At 45.9% G+C, this 14,907-nt stretch overlaps 1 protein-coding gene across 1 annotated transcript in view; it reads left to right on the top strand.

Annotated features, from left to right (window-relative positions):
• The window catches only part of CACNA1B (calcium voltage-gated channel subunit alpha1 B), a 235,649-nt gene that overhangs the window by 196,981 nt on the left and 23,761 nt on the right, over positions 1 to 14,907 (top strand). The window contains exons 32-38 of the mRNA XM_083158627.1: positions 1,782 to 1,865; positions 7,675 to 7,791; positions 7,960 to 8,025; positions 8,201 to 8,292; positions 8,460 to 8,610; positions 9,211 to 9,338; positions 13,219 to 13,315. Coding sequence (XP_083014753.1) covers positions 1,782 to 1,865; positions 7,675 to 7,791; positions 7,960 to 8,025; positions 8,201 to 8,292; positions 8,460 to 8,610; positions 9,211 to 9,338; positions 13,219 to 13,315 — 735 coding nt within the window. The remainder of the gene's footprint in view (positions 1 to 1,781; positions 1,866 to 7,674; positions 7,792 to 7,959; positions 8,026 to 8,200; positions 8,293 to 8,459; positions 8,611 to 9,210; positions 9,339 to 13,218; positions 13,316 to 14,907) is intronic.

Here is a 14,907-nt window from a genome sequence, read left to right as displayed (position 1 = left end):
GGCAATTATCTGTCTGGCACACCCCTATCCCGGGTCACATACTCCCAACCATTGTCTCCCCGGTCAGGTACTGTTCTTCTCCTTGGTCACGCCTCCTGCACTTCTGGGTCATCCCCCCACCTCCTCTCCCCAGTCAGGTACCCCCACTCCGTAGAAATTTCCCCTCTCCCCCTCCCCTCCTCTCCCAGGTCACATTCCCTCCTCTCCCTGGTCACCCACCTCCACTCCCCAGTAACATCCCCTTACCCACTTCCACTACATGAGCGCACAGACCCAACCACCACCTCCTCTCCCCAGTCAGGTACCCCCTCCCCTTCCCTCCCCAGTAATGTCCCCTCACCCCACTTCTCCTTGGCCCCCACCAACATCCTCTCCCTGATCCCCCTTCACCTCCTCTCCCCATTCAGGTACCCCCAACCCTCCACTCCTGAGTAATGTCCCCTCACCCCCACCTCTCCCAGGTCATATTCCCTCCTTTCCCTGGTCACCCCCCACACACACCACCTCTCCCCAGTCAGTTACTCCCACCTCATCCCCTTCCGCTCATAGGTTACACCCCTCCTCTCCCTGATCACTCCCCCCCACACACACACACCTCTTCTCCCCAATCAGTTAATCCCACCCCTCCACTGCTCAGTAACATCCCCTCACCCCCTCCTCTCCCCGGTCAGGTACCCCCAACCCTCCACTCCCCAGTATCTTCCCCTCACCCCCTCCTCTCCCAGGTCACCCTCCCGCAAACTCTTCTCAGTCAGGTACCCCCACCCCTCCACTCCCGAATGTCATCCCCCTCACCCACTCCTAGGTCACACCCCCTCCTCTACCTGGTCACATCACCCCCATTCCCCTTCTTCCTGGTCACCCCCACCACCTCTCCCCAGCAGGGCCGCCAATAGAAATTCCTGGGGCCCAAATGGACGGAGCTCCCCGCACACTCTGCGGACCCTTGTTACGCCACTGCTTCCAAGTTGGATATAGGGACAAAAATTTACACCGTAATGCCTATTACACATGACACACACCCATTACATATTATACCACATGCCATAATGCTCATTACACGTTATGCCACACACCGTAGTGGCCAGTACACATTATGCCATACACCGTAATGCCTATTACATATTATTCCACACACAATGATGCTCATTGTATATTATGCCACATACTGTAAGTTCCGCTTACCTAAATGTTCATTGCTATGGGCTTCATGCTTGATGCCAGTGGTTAACATGCTCTTTGTCATGGATTTACATGCTCTGATCCGCCGGCCCACTTCCGCCAACATCCGCTCTCCCAATGCCGCCGCCATAAAGCTGACTCCGGCGCACTCAGACCCGGCGCACTCTCCACCAAATTTTAAAAAACTGTGTGTCCAGACCGTGGCCCCCCTGACAGGCCAGGGTAAACTGTTCCTGCTCCCCCCTCTCAGCACCCCTGCTCCCCAGTCAGATACCCCCACCCCTTCACTCCCCATTATCATCCCCTCACCCCCTCGTCTCCCAGGTCACCATCCAGCACACTCTTCCCAGTCAGGGACCCCCACTCCGCAATATAGTCCCCTCACCCCCTCCTCTCCCAGGTCACCCTCCTGCACACTCTTCCCAGTCAGGTACCCCCACCCCTCCAATCCCCAATATAGTCCCGTCACCCCTTCTCTCCCAGGTCACGTTCCCTGTGATATATATATTTGGCATGTATGAGCCAGGGGCTGGATCCCTTCTGTTATCTCATGTACAGTAATACCTCATCTCTCTCCCCCTCTCCCATTTCTCCTGCAGAACTATTTGCGGGACGCCTGGAATGTGTTTGATTTCATCACGGTCTTGGGAAGTATTACTGACATTTTACTGACAGAGATAGCGGTAAGTGGGTTCTATGTACTTATCTATCTCTGCTGACACAGCGCTGCTTCTGTTCTAGAGAATTGCTGGACGGCATCTATTGGGCACAGGGGGTGGGTTACACTTTAACCATACATTAACGTACATGCGCTGAAGTATTTTTTATATATATATATATATATATATATATATATATATATATATATATATAACCAAACACTAGAAAATATATAATAAGCTAATTGGACTCCAAGGTAGAACGACATTCCAATTGTCGAAAAAACATTTAGCAGGAGATTTATCAAGTGCAAGCATTACCCATAGCAACCAGGTTCTGTCATTTTATGATAATGCTCTAGAAACATACATGATACATAGAAGCTGCCGGTTGCTAGGGCCAACAGCTTCACTTGTATCAACTTGCCTCGTAATTTGCATTACAGCTGGCAATGCAAATATCAGATCTGCTTCCTGCATCCCCATTACGCCATCATGTATTCCAGGAAACTGTACTCACTCCAGATTCTCTTAAGCCCTCACCTTTAATAACAGCACTAAATAAATGTATCTGATATGTAATAATGTTATTATTATCCAACGGCCCAGTAATCAGCGCTTTCACAGTGAAATTGCAGAGTGCTCTCAGTTACCTAGGTGGAAACATGCTGAAACCATCCTGTCCGATTTCATTTTCTTCCCCCGTCATTGCCGCAGCCTGCTAATTGCAAAGTTAATTAACGCTTAATTGGTCATAGATGAACATGTCGTTGGGAATATTGTGATAAGGGAGTTTCGCATTAATCTCCTTTGTTAGTGGATTTGCTGAAACATCATTGGGTCTATTGAAGTGTCAGAATTTTCTGCTTATTAAGGCATATTAAGTATAATAGTCTCTAATCATTTATAACTGGGGATTTTTCTACATTATATTTGTGTTCAGTGAAACAAATGGACTATATTTATTCTGAATTTATTGACATGACTCAAGTGGCTGGTCTGTTCATGGGATACGGTCGTATTGTCCACCCGACTTAGGTCGGCAGTCATTAGGTCGACACCGTTGGGTCGACAGGCAACAAGGTCGACAGGGTTCTAGGTCGACATGGATGAAGGTCGACAAGTTTCTAGGTCGACATGGGACAAGGTCGACATGGGACAAGGTCGACAAATGCGTTTCTTTGAGCCGACATGTGCCGACAGGCGGTATTTCATGCCCTACCATCCACTAGGGCGTGGTGGGAGAATAAAATGGTGTGCCGAGCGCAGCAAGGCACCGTGCCCGAAGCATTGCGAGCGAAGGGCTGCAGTTGACTTCAAACTGTGTCCATGTCGACTGTGTCGACATTCGGCTAAAAACACTGTGAAAAACCCATGTCGACCTAACCCATTTGTCGACCTAAACCCATGCCGACCTTGTCCCAATGTCGACCTAGACACCTGTCGACCTTCACCCATGTCGACCTAGAACCCTGTCGACCTTATTGCCTGTCGACCTAAGTCTGGTCAGCAGTACGATCCACACCCCTGGTCATGTAGAGTATAAGCCTTTGACTCCAGTTAAACACTGCCCCCTAGTGACCGGTACGATGATTTAAAAAAATAAGCGGAACGCATATTTGTCTTTGTTCACTGAATGCTACATTTGTGGTGAGTGATATGATAAGCCGATGGCGCTGCCTTCGCTAAAGCAATGCTGAGTTCATATCGTGTGACACCTAGGGGGAGGTGCATCAAACCTTCTATGAAGGACATATTACCCTTAAAATCCAATCAGCTTCCAGATATCATTTTATAGAATGTACAAGCTCAATGATATCTGGAAGCTGATTGGTCGTTATGGGGAACGTCTAAATTGTCAGGTTTAGAAGACCTGATTCATCTCCCCCTCAATGATGAAAATGGGTGTGGTTCATAAGGTTGATAGTTATTTGGTTGACAGTGTCTAGGTTGACCCCAAATGTCGACACAAGCAAAAGGGGCAACAGAAAAATTGTCCACGCGTGAAAAGGACGACGTGAGACTTGGTTTTTGGAGTCTGAAAAAGTATCAAAAAAGTTCCAAAAATAAAATGTCACTAAAAACTAATGTCGACTAATAGTGGTTACCTATTGACTGTTGATATAATGCTGTCGACCTAATGCCTAACTACCTTTAATGTAATGGTTTTGGAAGCCATGTTCCCGGGCTATCACCAGGAGCAGAACATAAATTCACTCAGTTTATTTGTCTTCGTTTAATTCATCTTTTTTTTTCTGTGTCCGTGTCCCATGTTCGTGTCCTTTTTTTATTTCACGGCCTGCCGACTCATGCTCAATCAACATACAATGCGGGGACCCCTCACTACACCCTCATCCCTCCCCCCCACTCCGACACCCCCCCCCCCCTCGTTATTGTATGTTGTATTTCCTGCAACATCCATGTACCACTAAAATCACCCATGGCAACATCATATCTAGAATACGGTTGGTTCCATTTCAGAATTCTTCCAATCTTTGTATTTTTTTTATTTTTGCACCTTGACCTTTGCGCTGATTCCCTGCTTGGTTATGAATGAGGTATCATGCTACTGATCCGAGGCAGAAGGCTATTTGCATGCTGAGCAATATTAAAAAGGGGGGGGAGGGGGGCACGTTGACAAATGTTTCGGTGTTGCCGACGGCTGTCTCCATACATCATAGTCAAAAGTTTACTTCTCACTGACAAATCTTTCAGCAGCAAAAGGGTGAGAGAATAGGGGTCTTAGACCGGCGGAGAATCACGAGCATGTGTTGGTGTTCCCACAAGAATCCACATGCCGGAGATGTCCACATTTCTCAATCTGCACAAAGCTGAATTGTTTCGGTGCCTTTGAAGACACCGGCAGACGGACTTAGTGGTTCATAAATGAACATACCTCCTTTAAGGCGAGGGATTTGATTGAGGTTGGAGGTTAACCCGCGTGTATTCGGAAGAGGAAAGGTGATGAGAGAGTGGGCCAACGCACTTGTCACTAGCTAGGCGACTTTTGTATTATGAACAATAAGAGATTTGGCTAAAGGCGGCGATGTCGGCATTGTCAAATCAACTTCGGAAGACAGAGAGCTTTTCCTGTAGGTCGTAGAATGTTTTGACATTTGGGTTTTGATCAACGGATGTTTTGAGTAGTAGAAGCTGTCATATGATTAGTGCAATTGTGCTGAATTTATTTAACATTTTCAATGACTATTGAAGAGACTTTCGACGACAGAAGATATTGTTGTTCTCATAGCAGTTGGAATGTTCCAACAGGATGATCTATATCTCACCCATTGGCTTCTGGGTGCGAATATGATAGCTGCCACTTATTTGACCTGTTAGTTCACCATGGGTCCACAACCTCTCTTGCTTTAGCATGACGCCACCTTAGATACACAGCTATAAGTTTAATATACATTTTCCAGATATACATTTTCCAGATATAAAACGGGGTTCCATGGATTCTGCGGTGTAGAATTTGAGGATTATGGCCCTGCTTGCAGCACAAATTTGTTCTTAAAATAGGCAGAACCATGTGCACTGCAGGTGGGGCAGATGTAACATGTGCAGAGAGAGTTACATTTGGGTGGGGTGTGTTGAAACTGAAATCTAAATTGCAGTGTAAAAATAATGCAGCCAGTATTTACCCTGCACAGAAACAAAATAACTCACCCAAATCTAACTCTCTCTGCACGTTACATCTGCCCCACCTGCAGTGCACATGGTTTTGCCCATTTTGAGAACAAATTTGTACTGTGAATGCGATCAAATCTGAATAAGGGCCTATATTCACAGAGAAGCTATTATCATTGCAGGCTGATGAGCTGGAGAGCTCCCAGCGAACCTTTCCAACAACTAATATCTTAGACTGAAGTAATATTGTCATTTCAGAAATGGTCACAACATTCCAACACCAAAGGCAAATTGAAAACATGTCCGTTTGGCCATAATAGACTTTATGGCTGAAGCGTTTCCATCCAGATAAGCGTTCTGTGATAGAGAATAACAGATACCAGGATATGGGGTATATGTACTTAGCATTGGAGAGAGATAAAATACCAGCCAATCACCTCCTAGCTGCCATGTTACAGGCTGTGTTTGAAGTTTGGATCTGATTGGCTGGGATATTATATCTGTCCACTTTATCTCTCTCTAATGCGTAGAACATAGACCTTTCAGTCTAAAGAGAGTCTACCGCCCCACAAATGTTCCTTCTTTTTTGCTGCTGGAAAGACAATTTGACAGTGTTGTGTTAATTAGATGTTATTGCTCGGCACGCACCTTCACAGCAAACCTCGCAATCCCGAATGTAATGCCCCCTGGGAAGAGGAACAGAGGTCAGTGTATGTTCAGCTCCGTCAGGGCCCGCTCTTATACAGGGGGTGTGTCAGGAGATACAGAGGCGGGATATAACTTGGTAAGGAGCGGAACCATCGACATCTGAATGTTTTTGGGTTGTCACTGACTTCTGTTCCTCTGCATGCAATCTTGGCCGCTGCATGGGGCGAGTAAACCGGTGTCATTTCTGACTGGGATGGTCATGTGACACGACGTAGAGAACAAAGGTAGCATGTTCCGCCCACAAGGATATTTTATGGGTAGAGGGCTACCATCCTTCACTTCATTTATTATGTGTCGTGCTATTTTTTAGATAGATGCCAAGGACACATTGTTAGCAAGAGATCCGCAACCATTCTATATTGGTCTTCAGGCATCCGTCATTGCATCAGTTATAGAAACTCGTCACCTTGGAATATGTGGTGTCTGCACAGTAACATAATGTTCGACCAAATCTAATATTTTCAGTAGAAAAAGCCAGGACTGTACTAAGAAAGGCGTCAGATATGGGAGACCTGTTTTCTTCACACACAGTTAATAGCAACTCAATCGCCTGTCTCTACTTGCCGCCGAAGAGGTGTAACTGGCTAGAATGCCTACCAATGGGGAGTTCGCATGTAAGCCTTGTTCAGAAAATACGCATCAGTTGCAGGCTATGCAATGCTGAGCGTTTCTTATGGATCTCTTGCACCAAGGATAGGCAAATGTGGAACTTCCTGTTGGAATGAATCTTATTGGCGATAGGTGAATCAGAGACGTATTAACGCCGCTCATTTTAAACATTTTTCCATCCATTGACATCTGTCTCATTTTTGCGCTGAATTGCTTCTTCACTGTTTTCCTTCACACTCCCTATGCTGAGCTGTGTTCTTCCGGTTCCTCCACCCCAATCACCCGCTTTGTCGTCACATCGCTACCTGCGGTGTTGCTTGTGCTCCGGTTACTCACCGCTAGCGTCTGTGCAAGAAGCCATCGTAGGATCTGATTCAGCTCTGAGCGCAACCCGCACGCAATGGCGACGCTCGTGATTATTTGCAACTGCGACCAAATTTCAGAGAACCCCCTATGGTGCGGTCGTTACACACATTTCGGCGCACGCTCTTGAATCAGGTCCTTAGACTCTTTCCCAAAGGGGAAGATTCTGATCTTCCAAACACTTTGGCCAAGTCCTCCATGAAACCTTCTGACTTGTAAGTGCCAAAGATATGAGAATCTTTCTTCAACACCGTCCTAATTTTAGAGACACATTAGGGAGCACGTTGAGGCTGTCGGTGAGTGTGATTGAGGTGGGGAGATTGCATGTGTTTGGATCTATATTCCCCCTCCTGGTTCTGAAGTACGAGCAAGCTGCAAGTTTTTGTTTTTTTGCTTGAGAATGAAATGAAGTGAGGTGGGCTGGTCTTCTACTTGTTGGGGTCTCGAGGGAAGGGTGAGGAGATGTCTGGTCACTAGTGACTGGGCCAGATTACCAATAACACCATCTCTCCGTCTTCTGTAGGAAAACTTCATCAACTTGAGTTTCTTGCGACTTTTCCGAGCTGCTCGCTTGATTAAACTACTGCGCCAGGGCTACACCATCCGCATCCTTCTCTGGACCTTTGTGCAGTCGTTCAAGGTTTGTCCATCCAGCCATTGTTATATGCAGAACGTTCCTTCATCTTAACGTAATTGGTCATAGATCTCTGAAGTCTTAAAGAGAAATCCTGAAAACCTGTAGCACGGGTTGTGGCGTTATTAGGGGAACATTTGCCGTAAGCATGAATGTCACTCTCTTTTTCCTCAGGCTCTCCCGTACGTCTGTCTCCTGATCGCCATGCTGTTTTTTATCTATGCCATCATTGGCATGCAGGTACGGACAACGATTATACAGATATATGTAGATACTCTCTCAGAAATAAGTGCTTATTTGGGCTAAGTGATCTAAGTGGCTTCAACGCCGCCATTTTGTCATAGCCATAGTGGCGGTTACTAAAGACATTCCGTCATTATTCAGTGAATTTATCTTATTTCTTTTCTTTTTCCAGGTGTTCGGGAACATCGCATTGGTTGACGACAGCGCCATCAACCGACACAATAACTTTCGCACTTTTTTCCAAGCGCTGATGCTCCTGTTTAGGTAAATATGGTGATTGGCTTTCGTTTGTTTTGTGACGAAGGCCTAAAGACAAGGTTGTGATTGCACCAAATGAATATTACTGTAACCAATTGTAAGCCAATATGCAAGGTTAACTAACTGTGACGTTTGACGTTTACTGTTTGAATATCTATCCTTACCCATTCTAGGAGCGCCACAGGGGAAGGCTGGCACGAAATTATGCTCGCCTGTCTCAGCAACAGACCGTGTGACCCGCGTTCCGGGAACAGCAGAGATGAATGTGGCAGCGACTTTGCCTATTTCTATTTTGTCTCATTTATCTTCCTGTGCTCGTTCCTGGTGAGTGAACCGCCGCTCAGCGGCCGACCCTGGGCGCTCATGGGCCCAGACGGGAGAACAGAGGGCGCTGAGGGGCCAATTCATTATCCTGTTTCCGCACCCCACATAGTAGTATCGGAATTTGTTGCTGTATGTAATGCCTATTAGCGCCTATGCTGCCAGTTGTCCCCACCTCTGGGCCTGGACACCGAGATCTCAAGGTCACAGAGAAATCGGGTGCCTCTTAGCCTGGGCAGCAACACTGAGGGCAAAATAGATATGTAGTAAGTGTGTTGGTCAGATTGCAAAGTTGGGTGTTGTTTTCAGTCAATCTCCAGAGGCCCAATGACTTTAGCTATAAATGTTGGCACCTGGAAAACATTGGCGCTGGGCCCTGTATATTCTGTTTGTACTGCCAGCCGGCACAGTGATCCTATAACAATTAACTGATTTAAAAAAAAAGGACATTGGGTACTAACTTAATCGTTTCAGTGCCTGGGAGATTGTACAAGTCGCCACTTGGTTGTGGCTGTTTGACCGCCTTTGTTGTGTGGTTACCCATCCTGCTCTCTAATGTGCTCTCTCTCTCTCTCTCTCTTTATCCCGGTCATTCCTGAGTAGATGCTCAATCTCTTTGTGGCGGTCATCATGGATAACTTTGAGTATCTGACGCGAGACTCTTCCATCCTGGGACCTCATCACCTGGACGAATTCATCCGCGTCTGGGCAGAGTATGACCCGGCTGCCTGGTACGTTCTTCTGTTTTATCTTTGCCTGGTGTTCCAGTTCTACACTACCTCTAAGGTCTGGTACACCCAGGTCAGGGATTTATTTTTATGTTACGTGCAAGTCAGTTTCCTATATGCAACATCCAGCGCGCACTGTGATGCCTACAATTGTCATTAGCGGTCATTGGGTAATCTGGGCCCCTGTCTCAGGGTTTCATAAAGAGAGATGGTTCTTGGGAGTCACTGCTATGTAGTAGGAACGTGATCATCAATAATTAGTGGGAGGAGGGTTACCTTGTCATAGAGGGGGGAAATACATACAGATATGGGACTGTCTGGGGTAATAAACATGGCCGCCCTTATGTAATACGTAATGCTTATACTTATAGATAGAAGTATATTGTATAGAAACCATATAATATTCCTTGAAGGCGGGAACTTTTAGCACATTCATGCACGACGGAGGTGTCCGAAAAGGGGGCGGGGGGCGCTGATGTCATGGGACGCCAGCGCCCGCCTTACTTCTGCGCTCCCAGGATTTTTATGGGGACGCCCATAAAATGCTGCCGACACCTCGTCCCGCCCCCCTTCCTCCCCTACAATGCCTCTGCGAGTGTATTAATCGCCAAAGGCATTCGCACAGGGGGTCTGCACTTGTGCAAATACGCCTATGCGCAGAACTGCACCGTGGCCTGAATCAGGCCCTAAATCCACTGTTACAGCCATTGCCAGGTGGGTGTGGATCACTCAATAGACAGTTTGAGTTCGACAGTCAATATGTCAACACCAAATGGTCTACACAAGAAAAAGATTGACACATGAATAGTTCGACATGAGTTTTTCACATTTTTGAGTAATTGTTGACACCCGAGCACGGGGACCTCAAATGAGTGTAGCGTGCTGGCTTCCGCCTTCCCCTTGCTTACTGTACTTATGTGCGTTGGAATGGGCAAGCCACCAGATGCCCATTTTGTGCACCACGTAAAATACAGCGTGTCACTGGGAGATGCTGGTGGCATCATTGGAATACAGCATGTGATATCATTGGGCCACTGCGCCGGGCGGTTTTCATATGAATGTGCGTCTTAGTTTCTAACGAGATGCGACCAATCCAACGAGACTCCGCTAATTCATTTGATGGAACCTTATACCACGCGGATAAAGTCACAGCCCAGCGTCTGCAGTGCAAATAAGCACATTCCATGAAGACGTCGCTCTGCTACAACACTCTGCGCGGCTAACTTGCGCCAAGCTTCTTGTTCCGCATGGCCTATTAAGTCATGGGGTATATTTAATAAAGGTCGATTTTTTAGATCGATGTTGATCAATTTCAGATCAATTAATCTCAATATTAATCGATGATGGGCTTTCAGGGCTAAAACACACGTTTACTAACAGATACATTTTTATATTCCTTTTTAGATGTTAGTAAATGTGTGTTCTAGCCTAATATCGATTTAGATAATTTTTTTTTTTTTTTAGCAACCTGAAATCGATCATCATCGGTTAAAATCCACCTTTTTGTAAATATACCCAAAGTGTATGAGGAGACGTCTGTAGCGATTTCTGTTATGTTTCATTTCTCTGTCACTGAGAACTATCGGCTTGAAGGCGTTAAATGGCGACATAATGGTTAATAGAAATATATGATTAGAATTGATTTATATTTAAGGTGATGTAGTTGTCTGATAAGTTGTCTTTATTGGTGAATAGCATAACCATGATATACAATGTAACGTATTGTGGGACATTAAACCTTTGAGTGCCAATTGTGCTGTGAGCGAGCCTCAAAATATCCGATAGAAATGCCGGCGTCGCTCGCGGCTCCGGCATTTATTGATGGATATTTTGAGGATCCCTTACAGCAACGTTAAGGTTAATAAATGTGAGTGCATTGGGAAAATGCGCTAAGACTCTGAGCCAAATTTACTTAAGTTTCTAAAAGTGGAAAGTGGAGAAGTTACCGGTAGCAACCAATGAAACTGATTTACTAAGATGTGTGTTCTACTTCACATGTGATATTGCTACGGGCAACCAATCAGATCCTGTCTACTATCTTCTAGAGGGTGGTAAATAAATAAGCCGTAGATCCTGATTGGTTGCCCATAGCAACATCACATAGTAAAGTAGAATACACATTTTAGTAAATTTCCCCATCTGTCTATCATTTTCTAGGATGCAATAGAGAAATGATAGCTGTAGCTAAGGGTAAATTTACTAAGGTGGGAGGTTCTATTGAAGATGGAATGTTGCCCATAGCAACCAATCAGAATCTGCGTCTTATTTATTGAGCACCTTCTAGAAGATAATGGATATAATCTGATTGGTTGCTGTGGGCAAACTGCCATTTTAGCAAATTTACCCCTAGCTGTCATTTCTCTGTTGCATCCTAGAAAATGATAGACAGAATCTGATTCGTTGCTATGGGCAATAGCACGACTTTACACTTTTAGAAGCTTTAGTAAATTTACTCCTTAAACTTACTAAGATGGGTGTTCTATTGAAGATGTGATGTTGCCCGTAGCAACCAATCAGATATAATGGATTATCTTCAGAAAGTCGCTAAATAAATGAAGTAGAATTGCATTGGTTGCTGTAGGCACTCTCTCATCTTCAGTAGAACTCCCATCTTAGTAAATATCCTCTGTCTCCCGTTGGATGTTCTTTCTCTGCGTATATTTCTATTTTGGACAGGTAACCGGTGTCTTTTTGATTTTTTTTTCATCCTCTGTGCCCTGTGCTGTTTTTTTTCTAGTTACCGAATTCACTATAAGGATATGTACAATTTATTGCGGGTTATTGCCCCTCCGCTGGGGCTGGGGAAGCGCTGCCCGTCGCGGGTGGCTTACAAGGTTTGCACCCAACAGCCCGTTTGCATCCATACCAAATGGGGGAGTCTGACAGAATCCAGAGGGGCCGGCGACTGCATGGGAGCGCGAGGCCAGCCCTACCCTCTGTCACCTCATCATGCTTCACCCCCTGCCGACAAGGGTGCCAGGCAGCTTCACTGGAGGGTTCCTCAGCCACCGTCCGGGATGTAGATGGGTGGAAAGGGCAACCAGTAGCGGGGCAACGTGGTGGCATGCTCATTAGTAAGGCTGCCTGACCCCTTCTCCAAGCATGATGACTACAATGGTTTTATGCTCTTCAATGCTGCTGGGGGCATGTGATGAAATTTTCATTGAAGGGTTTAAAATGTTATCCCCCCCCCACCCAACTCCGGTAGGGGCAAGGGACATGGAAATGTCGCCTTGTACGCTCTCTCTGCTCCTGACCGCCCGCTGAACATCTGTGTCAGTGAGAAGGATTGGACAGAAGCGAGCAGTGACTTCCCCCCCCCCCCCCAACCCAACCTGCCCTTTCACCGATTCCCGACTAACCTTCGCTCACCTAAATGATATAAAAAAACATACCTGTGCTACATTGACAGGAGTGTACAAATTCAGCCTAATCAGATATGTTTTTTTTGTCTGTTTCCCTCCCATTTTCATCCCCCTTGCTCGTCTTCTACCTCATCTCCATGTCTCCATTGTACCCATGTGGGTTGGTCTTTTCCGATGCAATTTTCCCCCCTTAATGTTAAATTTCCTATTATCTTCCTTCTTGTCTCTTTCTCTCTCATCGCTGCCCTGTTCCTGTCCTGCTGCTGTCATTTCGACCTTACAACACTCAATATGGTTTCCCCCTTGCTCCTTGATTCCCAACGTTCCTCCTGCTCCTTCTTCTGTATCTTGGTTTCTTTTTTCACCCGTCCTCTCCGGTCTCGTTCATTTCTGTTGCCTTCATCTCTCTGCCATGCACCGTACATTTTGCTGTTAATCTACCTTTTGTGCCTCCATCTGCTTGTCCATCTTTCGTCCTTGCCCACTATGCCTGTGCCTCCTCCTTCCCGTTGCTGCAGCGGGCGCATTGGTTACACTGACATGTACGAGATGCTACGACACATGCCCCCTCCCCTTGGCCTGGGGAAGAAATGCCCTGCACGTGTGGCATATAAGGTAGAAGAGATGTGTCGCCCTCCACCAGTGATTTGCTGGATTCCAGCCTTCTGTCTCTGTACTGTGCCCGTACCGTGCTGTGTATATCTCCCTGTGAACCCGTCTCCTTTTATTATGTCCACTCTTTCCTCATCTATTTTATCTATGTGGAGTTACTTAATGCAAGATCTAATAATTATCCATGTAGTTATGGCCACCAACCCCTATAAGATCTATGTGGCTTTGCCGGTTCATGGCTTCAAGATCTAAGTATCCATCTAGCTTTCCTGGTTTATGGCTTCCAAGCGTTACCATTTTTAAGCATCTATCTAGCTGGCATGGGGTCATGGCCTTCAACCCCTACAAGATCTAAGTAGTCATCTAGCTGTCCCAGTTCATGGCTTCCAAACCTTATAAGATCTAACTAGACATCTAGCTGTCATAGGTCATGGTCTCAAATCCCTACAAAATGTAAGTAGTTGTCTAGCTGCCCTCTGTCATGGCTTCTGAATAATACATGGTCTAAGTAACCATCTAGCTGTCCTGAGTCATGCTCTCCAAACCCCACAAGATCTTAGTATCCCTCTACCCATCCTTCCTAAGTCACCATCAAGCTGTCCTGGGTCATGCTCTCCAACCCCTACAAGATCAAAGTAGACATATAGCTGCCCTCTGTCATGGCTTTCAAATGCTACAAGATCCAAGTAACCATCCAGCTGTGCTTAGTCATGGTCACCAAACCTTACAAGATCTAACCATCCAGCTGCCATGGATCATGGCTTCCAAACCCTACTAGGTCTAAGTAACCATCTAGCTGTAATGGGTCATGCTCTCCAAACCCCATAAGATCTTAGTATCCCTCTGCCCCTCCTTCCTAAGTCACCATCTAGCTATCCTGGATCATGCTCTCCAAACACTACAGGATCTCAATAGTCATCTAGCTGCCCTCTGACATGGCTTTCAAATGCTACAAGATCTAAGTAACCATCTAGCTGTGCTTGGTCATGGTCACCAAACCTTGCAAGATCTAACTAACCATCCAGCTGTCATGGTTCATGGCTTCCAAACCCTACTAGCTCTAAGCAACCATTTAGCTTTCCTGGGTCATGGTCTCCAACTCCCACAAGATCTATGTATCCATCTAGCTGTCCTGGATCATGATCTCCAAAACCTACAAGATCTAAGTAGCTACCTATCTATCCTGGTTCATGATTTCAAACATCTTAATTTGAATACCAACCTTTTCCAGTGATCTACCAGCTTTTGTAAAAAGCCCTCTTCTCCCTGAACCCATTCTCCAACTCCAAGACTATTCCATCTTTTTCTTCATACCTCCCAGACTCTTCAATTAGATGGATCTGTCACTGACTTTGTGGTTCTAGTCTAGCAAACCTTTCTTTGCATGTCATGTTGCATGTTTGTATTCCCTGTGCAACTCTACAATTGTGCAATATACCAATGTTCCACTGCCATTTGCCTCAGTTTACAAAATGGTAAAATTGGCCTTGCTAATACATCCAAAACCTAATCACCAGGTGCCTGGAACCTCACTGAGACATCTCATGAAGCGCACCAGGCTGCCATTTTGAACAAATCTTCATTACATTGGAGTC

This window comes from Crinia signifera, chromosome 9 (assembly GCF_055691185.1).
Source record: "Crinia signifera chromosome 9, ASM5569118v1, whole genome shotgun sequence".
NCBI classification, from domain to species: Eukaryota; Metazoa; Chordata; class Amphibia; order Anura; family Myobatrachidae; genus Crinia; species Crinia signifera.
Note: the sequence above shows the minus strand (reverse complement) of the source record. Positions and strands in the feature narration are given on the sequence as shown.